The 11,169-nt window shown below is 41.1% G+C and overlaps 1 protein-coding gene across 2 annotated transcripts; it reads right to left on the bottom strand.

Moving 5' to 3' along the window:
- Nucleotides 1-306: 306 nt before the first annotated feature.
- LOC116055090 (ETS-related transcription factor Elf-1-like) lies at nt 307-7,849 on the bottom strand. 2 transcript variants are annotated; one of them, XM_031306860.2, is made up of 7 exons: nt 7,607-7,849; nt 7,358-7,481; nt 3,980-4,084; nt 3,627-3,782; nt 3,433-3,507; nt 2,880-3,075; nt 307-2,431 (listed from the first exon to the last, which is right to left on the bottom strand). In XM_031306860.2, exons 1-7 carry the CDS (start codon nt 7,658-7,660, stop codon nt 1,831-1,833), a joined length of 1,311 nt encoding a protein of 436 aa, XP_031162720.1. In that variant the 5' UTR covers nt 7,661-7,849; the 3' UTR covers nt 307-1,830. The 2 variants fall into 2 exon arrangements, with proteins under 2 accessions (XP_031162720.1, XP_031162722.1); XM_031306862.2 differs by lacking the exons at nt 7,358-7,481; nt 7,607-7,849 and adding an exon at nt 7,023-7,206.
- Nucleotides 7,850-11,169: the final 3,320 nt, after the last annotated feature.

The following is an 11,169-nucleotide window of genomic DNA, read 5'->3' as shown; positions in this document are numbered from 1 at the left end:
GTTTAAGCTAAATTTGAAGAAATTCCCTCCGGGGGGGGGTCCTGAGATGTCGCGTTCACAAGAATGGGACGTACAGTATGCACAGAGAACCCAAAAACATAATGCCTTCGGCCACAGCTGTCGCTGGCGCGGAGGCATAAAAAGTACAATATATCACTGTGAATTGTAGTGGAGTAGAAGTATAAAGTAGCAGAAAACGGAAAAACTCAAGTAAAGTACAACTACCTCAAAATTGTCCTGAAGTACTTTTAACCACCGATGCTGGTAAACTATATGTGGGTGAATAAATGAGTGGAAATGAATTTTACAGACAATGACAAAATTAAGTTTATTTCATATAATAGAATATTATCTTTTCAACACGGCCAGCCTGCATGAAAGCAAACACACCAAAATAAGGCAACAGAAACTCCACCTCTCCCTGTGCTACAAGCTTACATATCAATATCAGTAAAACTTACAGTATCAAGAGACCTCCAGATAAAGTGAGGAGATTCCAAAGAAATGGTTTACTCTGTAATACAGTGAAAACAGTTTTGCATAGGGTTCCCTGGGGGTAAAGGCACAGTTACAAGCATCTTCTAAGCCAAGTTTAGCCTCACAGAAGCCAGCCTAAATCTTACAAACTCAGTTTTCATTGGAGTGAGGCATGTGAGGCTAAACTAAGATCAACTAAAGTGAAAACATTGAACTTAGCATTACTTCATTATAAAAGGGCCAGGCGTTTTACTCCTTGCATAGAGTATACAGTCTGTGAAGTAAAACTAATTTTGTACGAACCTGAGGGAGAAAATGGCAACAAGGCACAAAGTCAAGCATGTTCACAGACATACAGTATATAACACACAATACATAAAGATATCAAGGCTTTAGATGTCCATATATGCATACGTGTAATAACTAAACAGAATGTGTACATAGCAGAAAGGCTAAATAGTAGCAGTATGACTCTATAGAGGCAATGTAGCTAAATAAAAGGTCATTTCACTGGTGATTGTCAACAAAAAGAAGGTCAACTGTGTAGACACATTAACTACAAACAGCAGCAGTGCTAAATTACTATTCTAGAAATAACAGTGTTCCCTTATTTTCAACATTTCACAATACAAACATAATTCAGTAATCTTAAAAAAAAATTAATAATAATATGGAATGTTTTCCCTCAATAACCTCACGATTACCAGGAACACAGGAAGCAGGGACAGGATGGATCGTCAGGCACTATTAAAGAAGAAATATACAGCAGGGGTAAACACTAGTGCAAAGCCATTTTTAAGGCAAAGGAATGATTCAGCATGTGATGATAAAAAAAGAGTGGGAAAGAGTGAGAGTAAAGGCAGAGAAGGAGGGCACAGTGTGCTGATCAGATCATTTGATCCATGATGCTGGAGGTGAAGTGCAAGCAGAGGGTGTGTCTGCAGAAGGTGCAGAGAGGCCGTAGATTGCAGTGCATGTCTGTCTTTGGTATCTTGTATAGTCAACGGTTTCAGAGAATGACAGAAGGCTGAGATACAGCACATGCGCTTTTAAAGTCTCTTAGAAAGTACTGCTTTGTTGTGAGATTTTGGTTCCTGACAGTTTCCTGCCTAATCAGGTGTCAGGGAGGAAGCAGTGATCTAGAATTACTTTAGTTACCAATTAACAATATAATCTAAAATACACAAAATAAGCTTAGATCAGTACACCCACTCTTTCACACTTAAGAAATATAGGCCCTGGTGCGCAGGACATTGCTACAGCAAAATGCAGCTCTGTAACAGGTCCTGAGTCAGTGGAGTGTATATGCATGTGTGTGCATATGTGTGTGTGTTTAGGGGCGATTGGTCTTTTCTATTGGTCAGAGCTAGTTAGGGGCACCAGCTGTGGCGTCTCCACTTGTGAAGTTTTGAGTCTTGGGTGTGACTTTTCATCACTGTCTACAGCCACCTCAGCAGCAGCCTGTCGCTCACACAGACTCCCCAGCAGCTGAGCGGTTTTGAAGACAGAGGCGTGACCTGCAGGCTGCAGAGACTGGACCTTCTGCAGGTTCTGGAGGGTCCGCAGCATCTCAGCGGACACAATAGGCAAATGCTGCTCCTGGATCAAGCTGGTGCTGGCAGACCGCAGGACTGTGTCACGCTGGCCTGAGGGCCTGGGAGCTGGCCTGGTCCGCTGGGTAGCTGGGGATCGAACAGAGCTGAATGACGGTTTCTTCTGTGGTGGGTGGGAATCTTCCTCCTCCACTGATTGGTCACTAGAAGGTATAGTGCTGTCATCGGAGTCATCACTCACACCCTCATCATTACCACTATTTTCGTTGTGATCGTAATCTTCTTCCTCTTTGATACCATCTCCATCTGTGATATAAATCATATCTTTGGGCAGAGAGGTGAACTGGTAGACCAGACGCTGGCCTTCAACCTTATTCAGTATGCCTCTCTGGTAGTAGTACCTAGAGGAAGACAGAGATTTAGCATTAACAAAACAAACCCAACATCCACACACACACACACACACACACACACACACACACACACACACACACACACACATTTTCCTTAATGCAAAAACATGACCATGTTAGGATTAGGGATGCAACTAAGGATTATTTTCATTGTAGATTAATATGTTGATTATTTTCTTGATTAATCGATTAATTGTTTGGTCTATAAAATGGTGAAAAGTTTTAATCAGTCCAATAAAAAAACATCCTCAAATGCTTAGTTTTGTCCCCAACTCAAAGATATTCAGTTTACTGTCATAGAGGAGAAAATGAACTAGAAGTTATTCACATTTAAGGAGCTGGAATTAGGGAAACTTTTTCATAAAAAATTACTCAAACCGATTAATTTAATAGTGAATTTTTTTTAATTAGCTTTAGCCCTCTTTTGGTAGTGTACCTGAGTGCTCTGCCCATTGTCTCGTAATTCATATCTGGCTTGTTCTTGTGTTTGCCCCAGAGTCTGGCCACTGCTTTTGAGTTGACCAACTTGAAGATTCCTGCTTGGGGATTAGTCCATTTAATGTAGCGGGGGCAGACCTGTCGGTCCTGCAGCAACTCCATCAGGAACTGCCACAGGTACAGTGTGTTTCCTCCTGAAGCACAAACACAAAAAAACACGATGGAAAAGGAAAGACAAAGAAACAACATAGGAAATGACTGTTGTAAAAGCTGTCTTGCAAGTGACTGATCCCCTGTGATCCACATTGGTCTCTCTGATCTCTCTGTGCACGTACCGCTGAAGCCTTTACATTACTCTGACTTTAATTCAGACTAAAAGTGTTATGGAAACGTTACCAGGTCAGACCTAGTGAGATTGCTGTTGTGACTTTTATGTAAAGGTGACTCTGGCGCTTATTCAGACATGAGACCAACATGTACATTTGCCATGACATTCACGTATGACACATGTCTGAAAGGCGCTTAACTAATTTTGTTATGTGTGAGAATACCTTTGTTGTATTTGTCCTTTTTCACTATAATGTCTGGTGTGGGAGACTCTGCCCTTCTATGTCGAGGTTTTCTTCCTGAGTAGTTGAAGAATAAAACCAGTTAATTTACAAGCTATTTAATATAATCACACAATTATTTACAATTATACCGTTATTTAGATTCAGATAAACTGATAACCCAGAAAGTGACTGACCTCTCTTTTTGGACTGCAGCTGTGCGGCAGGCTTCTTTGTGTGCAACGAGTGCCATTGTGGCTGGTCAAAAGCTCCGACAATCCCCTCTGCAGACACAGTCACCTGGGTAACAGGAGTAGTGATGATGTCACCCAGTGATGGTAAGAAGGTCTGGGCTGTAGGGGGGCATAAACAGATTTAATGAAAGAGAACAGCACTGTGACCACCAAGTCTAAAAATAACATCTTGCAGTCAGACATGTACTACATCAAAAAGCAGCAGTGAGGTTTTATTAGGGCATCTTCACTCTGTTAGTGTGCATGTGAGTAGTGTTAACTCAGACAGGAGTGTGTCTATTTGTGTGTGTGCTTACAGTAGTGTTCCAGAGAGAGGGTGTCAGGGTAGTCCATGTTGAGAAGGGAATCAGCAGCAACAAGTGTCTCCATGGTCTCTTCCTCTCCACTTTCACATTGCTCCACTGCAGACCACAGAAAAGGGAGTAACATACAAAAAAAATTTAACAGGTGAATAAGGTGGCATTTAGTAAAAGGAAAATTAAACATGATAATCAAAAGCATGACGGTTGAGCCAAATTACGAAAATCATTCTCTCACTGCTAGAGATATCTAGCCATGCAGTAGGGGTGGGAATCACCAGAAGCATCACAATATGATATCATCACGATAGTTATGTCATGATACGATATTATTGCGATTTTAAACATTTTGCAATATTCTGCGATATATTGCAATTTATTAAATTTTTTCCAACTTCAAATTTTTCCCAATTTCAAATTATGTCCCCAAAAGGAAACGTTGTCAACATCTGTTTTTAGGGCTGGGCAATATATCAATATTATATCGATATCGTGATATGAGACTAGATATTGTCTTAGATTTTGAATATTGTAATATGACACAAGTGTTGTCTCTCCTGGTTTTAAAGGCTGCATTACAGTAAAATGATGTCATTTTCTGAACTTACCAGACTGTTCTAGCTGTTCTATTATTTGCCTTTACACACGTAGTCATCAAATCCACATTAATGATGATTTATCAAAATTCTCATTGTAAAAATATTTTGTGAAAGCACCAAATGTCAACCCTACAATATCGCCGCAATCTTGATATTGAGGTATTTGGTCAACAATATCGTGATATTTGATTTTCTCCGTATCGCCGAGCCCTACCTGTTTTATCTAAAAAGATTTTATCTCCATTTGTTCATCTCACTTATTGCTGCAAAATGCGATTGTCAAGCAGACAAACTGACCGACACATATATAATAATAGATTGGTACTTGACGTCTGTTTATCGATACAGTATTGCCACAATATTGCGATACTATAATGTATCGATTCCCCCCCCCACCCCTACCACGCAGGTGGTTTTATTTAACATTGTAAGATATGTGCCTCTGAACTTTCTGCTGCCATGCCAGTACAATTGGGGGGAAAGGAATTTCATTAAAAAGCTGACAGCAACATCAATGTGATGAATCACCTTAATATGTCAGGTATTTCATTTGCTGGATAAGCCTGATTACAGATGCCGTAGTCTCGCATTGCCAGACCTATCTCCACAGTGCTGCGGAGGAAGGTCTGGCTGGTCCACACAACATTCCCGGATAGGAGAATAACACGCTCTGGTTTATTGCCATTTCTTTAAACAAATCACAATCGTCTTGGGCGGCGCTACGCGCCGGGCGTAGGTACAGTGCCTCTGCAAAATAGCCTAGGGAAGGAACTTGGTGGAATGTGTGCATGTAGGGAGGCGAGCTCTGGAAGTATAATGGCTGTGTGTGTGATGAGAATTTTACTCAAAAAAAAAAAAGGGAGTAAAAATATTAATTGGGAGACAGTTTGGGACATTTTCCATTGTTTCAAGAACCCAAATCACCAGCAGATCCACTTCAACATACATATATATATATATATATATATATATATACATACATACATACATACATACATACATACATACATATATATATATATATATATATATATATATATATCTATATATATATATATAGATATATATAGGACATACTGGACTCCTCAGAAGAGATACGTCTCTAAAGTCATTCCCACTCCCTATTGCATGTTCTGTCAACCTGAACAAACTGGAACTTTCCTGCACATGGTCTGGGAGTGTGAACAGGTGCACGAGTTCTGGAAAAAAACAACATCAGTAATATCCGATGTGATAGGATGTTGTATAAAACAGTGGTTGGCGTATTTTCTAGACATAGGTATGCTTGAGCTCTCTACAGCAAGGATTAACAAAGCCAAATCATCGACTATAGATATATGGAAAAACGCAGCAGCACAAGTATCAGACCTAATGACCTCAGCATCACAAGAATTAGAGGAGAGTGACTAGGCAAGGTGTGATTTCTGTTTTTGTTTTTGCTTATTTGTTTGTTTTTGTTTTCCTCGAGACCGCAGAGGGTGGGGGGGTGGGAGATGGTTTTTGTTCTTGTTCAATTGTGTTTGTCTGTTCTTATGTTAAAAAATATAAAAATATTAAAAAATTGATCTAAAAAAAAAAAAAGGTAAAGTAGTTGTGACCACCACAAATGAAAATCACATCAGCTGCCTCTGAAATGGCAGATATTTAAGGGATAAGGGGCAGTGGTTCCCAACCTTTTTTGTTGTCTGACGTGCCACCACAACCCTATCAGATGGGTTCAAGTACCCCTTCATTGTACCAAATAGATAGGATGGGCTTCCTTTACAAGTCACCATTGAGAAAACTGTGGCTGAGATGGATCTGTGGTACCACAGTCAAAAGTTTGGACACGCTTTCTCAGCGTGCACAGATGGCCCTACAGATGGACCTACTTTTTATTTTGTCCACTAAACTTTCCTACAGTGCACAGTTAGATAAATAATACCAACTAATATCCGAGTCTGATGTTTCACTGTTCAGTGCTTTTACTTCCACACAAACAATATGGGCAGCTTTGGCCTTCTGTAATTATCACATCTATTAGCATACATCTTGCCACATTTATGTCGTTGAGGCAAAATATTATCAAAAGGGGGTTGTTTTGTACGCATTTATTTATGTGACGTGAGCACGCTGTGAAGCAGTGAGCTAGAAAACATCTGCTACTGTAGCTAGCTAACAGCTGGTTGTCGTGAACTCAAATGACTCTAATACTTTCTGCCGTCGAGAAAACCAGCAAACGACATGTCAAAACAAATATCCACGTTTAAAGAAACACGGCTGGTAAGTGGCTGTCCCAAAACTTCTGTAATTGTAAAGTAAATTGCCCATGACTGTCTGCGAGCGTTGTCAGTTGACGTTACCGTTAGCTAGGTTAAACGAGCCTCGCCATGCCCAACTGCAACTGCTCGCTCCAACCAGAATAAGTCTGGAAAACAACCCGATACAGTGATATAACTTACTTTTAATTCCCAGCACTGGTGAGGAACAAGCCATAGCATGTGTGCTGTAGCCCGAACTGACCACGTCTACATCCTAATATGATTCATTAACGGTCTTCCCAGGCACAAGCCAAGCCAGGAATGTTTTGTTTCACTTCCTGAATTTTTGCGAAGGGTGGTCCATGTGCGAGGGTTGAGACTGCGCATGTGCAGTTCCAGGCTTTCTTTTGCATGACTCTGGTGGGACTTTTAATTTAATATGACTTGTGTGTGTGTGTGTGTGTGTGTGTGTGTGTGTGTGTGTGTGTGTGTGTGCGTGCGTGCGTGCGTGCGTGTGTGCGTGCGTGCGTGCTGACCTTTGAGCAGCTGCTGGTGATGCTTTGTCTGTGACTGTTCACACGTTAGACCTGTATATGAGAACAGGTGGGGATGGGGAACCTGCTCCACAATTACTGCAGGGTAATCCGAGTAACCCCCTAACTGCAACACAATTTTTTTTAGATTAGATTAAATCAGATCACAATTTGTCAGATAGAAATGTGTGCTTCACATACCAGCCCTGTTTCAACACACAAAGAAAATCATCACTGCTTAAATTTACTTACCTGTGACATGTTGACATGGTCACTGGCAAAGTCAAAGATGAGCTCTGACTGCATGGCTGAATATCCCAAACCCACACACGACCTTTACTTGCTTGAAAATAGCATCACAGCTTTCCTCTGACGACTATTAATAACTGACAGGTCTGATGTGTTTTTGCGTCCTGACAGATCCAGTTTTTGGAGAAAATCTTCAGATGAACAGCAATTGACTGTCAGTGTAGATCTACCAGAGAGCTCCCACCAAACAGCACAATTCAACAGTGGAAGAGTGATGTGAGTAAACGTATTGACCAGAGACACAGAGGCGTCACAGGAAACTCGTGTTCACTTGCTCTGCTTCGATGCTTCGACTCTCGATGAGGAAGTGGGGGCTGCTAAACTGTCCTGTGGTCTGACTTAATCTGCCAGATAAGAACAGAGAGAAACGAGCAAATGTGTAAGCCGTTGAAGGTAAAACACAAAGTGAGAGTACCACACCTGCAGTGAATATCCGGTAGTCAGACTTTTTAAATAAAATGTCCAAATTAAGAAATGTGGTCACTCTAATCTGAGAGGCAGAAAAAAACAACACAGTTTGCTTCCCTCTTTCATATATCTCATGTTTTTGCTCTTATCTTGCTTATAAAAGAGGCTAAACCAGCAACAGGAAGGAAGCGTTTGCACTGCAATATGTGCCCGGGCAGTGTGAGTGTGTGTGTGGTATGAGTAGGGGGGAGGTGACTGGTGTTGACGTAAATGATCATGTCTTTGCACAATGTTCAAGGTTTCCTTACAACATGACTGTAAAGGAGACATTCAGAACAAAACTACAAAGTCATCTCCTCTTCTCTACTCCCCATTATTCTCTCCTTGTCACTTGTTTTTCTCTGCTATTAATTCCTTTTAATCGCTCAGTCCCAGTGCCCTGGCCATCCCTGCTCCTCTGTCCGTTCTACTGAGGTTAAAGTTAACAGTTGAGGGAATTCAGTCTCTTCTGTTGCTGCTGTACAGCGGCCTCCCCCTCCCAACTGTCAAATTTAAGTTGTAAACACTGTTGGCACCCCTGCACTTACCGTCAGCCCTCCTCTGTTGAAGATCACGCCAGCATTTAGGTTTTGTGTACAATAGATCTCCCACTGTGAACAAATTGCTTCCAAGGTAATATTGATAATCATTGAGCTCCTACAGTACATTTTAATCCCATTAATCCTCAGTTTGTTTGAAAAGTCTTGGTAGTATCACAGTTCCTGAGCACGCTTCTTTGTCTTTATGTGTATGTGTGTGATAGAGGCACAACATGTTTGGGTCAGTTATCACACAGGAAGCACAGCTCAGTTAGGAGGCACCGTTTCCTGAGTTCCAGTGCCAAACCGCTGCCAACATCATCTGCCAGCAATGGCCTTCTCATTTTCGACTTCCTCTGATGTGTGCAGTTGTTTGCTGCTCAAAGATTTAGGACACAAGTAAAATGGAGGATAATTTACTTTTCTGAGCAGTGGTTTATAGTTAGTGAGGAGTCCTTGATAATGTTCTATATGCAGTATGCATAGCTTGATTAGAAGAGAGATTAGAGCTGAACCGAAAAGTTAACAGCATTTGTAACAGTTTTCATAATTGATTCATTGTTTTAATCAGTTTTTAAGCAAAACATATCAGGAATTCTCTGGTTCCAGCTTCTTAAATGTGAACATTTGCTGGTTTCTTAGTCTTAAATAAAAAGCAGTTGCATCCCAAGGAGAGAGATATTTAATCTTAATCACAGACTTTAAAAAAAATTAACTAACACGGAAATTATGCATATTCTGACTCTCTTTTCATGTTGAGTTGTAATGCAGGTTAAACATAATTAACTATCAGCTACTCTCCACTTCCTTACCTGAAAATCTGGCTCTGTATGTACAGAATGGTAAGCTGCCATGCTTTTTTTTAGTATCAATAAATGTAGAACAAGACATAAAGAATGCTGCTTGCAATTTGTGTTTTGTGCTGTTTTTCTTTCTTTGAGTGATAGCCACCACTGCCTGCCATTTTGGCATGTGTATTTAGGCCTATGTTCATTGTCAGCGTGCCCTGCAGCCTGCTGCTTCTATAGAGGAGTCACTCACTGTACAGAGCCTTTGTTCATCAGTACTCTGGTCACATAGGTTTGTCTCTGTGGCCTCGGCACTGGGATCTGAGCCTGTGAAGTGGTTACCAGGCCCTTAAGGACACTGATAAGCCCCCATAACATTCATTCCCCAGTTTGCGTGTGTGTGTGTGTGTGTGTGTGTGTGTGTATAAGAACGAGTCAGAGATAGAAAGAGTGCGGCTGTGTTTGACAGAAAGGGTCAGAGAGTGTGTGTGTGTGTGTGTGTGTGTGTGTGTGTGTGTGTGTGTGTGAACTAGGCCAGGCTGATAACAGTATGGCAAGTGAGGGAGCAGCTGATAAGCCCCTCATGTTGCTTGCAGTAACCGGGCCTTGTTAAATGAACACAGTGAAATATGGTGTGTGTGTGTGTGTGTGTGTGGGGAAAGATTGGGAATCAGGGAATGGTGGAGGTGGCAACCTTCGTGTCCACATTTGGTTGTGGTTTAGCTGTCATTTATGTATACTATTTTTTACTGAACATTTCTGGCAGGGTGTTTAAACTGCGTCAAACAGCCATGCTCAGAAACTCACACACACACTCTGAAATATACTTTCACTTTCCCTTCAGCACATGTCATGCACGTACAGTCACCCGAAGAGCTATTAGCACTTTCTTTTGCTGTTTTGAGTATTTGTCAGAGTTGTGGGTCTGTTATATAGAATAAGAAGCAGTGGGCTTACCTTGTGTTTATAGCTTGTGTCTGTATGTGGCAGAGCAGCAGCTGCCTGCAGGATCCAGAAGAGGAACGGAAATTGTTCTTATCCCTTTTGGCAAACAGAGAACAATCTGCTTACAGACCTGGGATCAGTTTCCTCTTGTGAATTTACAGTCACCAAGGAGAGTACCATACAGGCTTTAGATCAGTGTAGAAGTAGATTTTTTCTTCTTCTTCTTCTTCTTCTTCTTCCCTTCAGACCTTACCAGTTATTGCTTCCTCTTTTTTTTCCAGCGAACTCCCCCCCTGTGAGGTCTGATTGGTTACCTGTGTTGTGAGTCAAGGTAACCCATAGTGACCATTGTCAGTGTGGAGCAAATGTAAACACGGGCGTATTTGCAATGTAAAGCAGCAGAGAGACAAGCAACTGATCTCCAAACAGCCCAGTGGTTTATATGATGGTGGATAGCCAGCGGGTGTGTGTGTTGATCTCACTACATATCAAATAAAATCAGCAGGTCGACTTCAACTAAACTAAATAGATTTCCAATATTATAACATGCTTTTTGATGACTTGTACAGTTAATGTTAACCTATATGGAAAATGTAGGTATAGACTGAAAAATAGAGACAAAACAATATGGACAAAAAGACTAAAAAGGAAGATAGATGCATAAAGTAAAAAAGACATCTGTCTTTTTTCAGTTCCTGATGCTCCCTAGTGGCAAAATTCTGCACCAACACCCTTGAGAACAAAGGTTGTTGCGTGAGCAATCTTTTCATGTCCTCTACTTCCTCTC

This window comes from Sander lucioperca, chromosome 9, assembly GCF_008315115.2.
Source record: "Sander lucioperca isolate FBNREF2018 chromosome 9, SLUC_FBN_1.2, whole genome shotgun sequence".
NCBI lineage: Eukaryota > Metazoa > Chordata > Actinopteri > Perciformes > Percidae > Sander > Sander lucioperca.
The sequence above is the reverse complement of the archived record's forward strand: the minus strand, read 5'-3'. Positions and strand labels throughout refer to the sequence as shown.

Excerpts from the sequence above, each read along its gene's own strand:
- LOC116055090 (XM_031306860.2), bottom strand. The coding sequence starts at position 7,660 with ATGCAGTCAGAGCTCATCTTTGACTTTGCCAGTGACCATGTCAACATG. Across the intron at positions 3,783-3,979 it reads CCTCTCTCTGGAACACTACT|CCCAGACCTTCTTACCATCA; the intron begins GTAAGCACACAC and ends GCCCCCCTACAG. Across the intron at positions 3,508-3,626 it reads GCTGCAGTCCAAAAAGAGAG|GAAGAAAACCTCGACATAGA; the intron begins GTCAGTCACTTT and ends TCAACTACTCAG.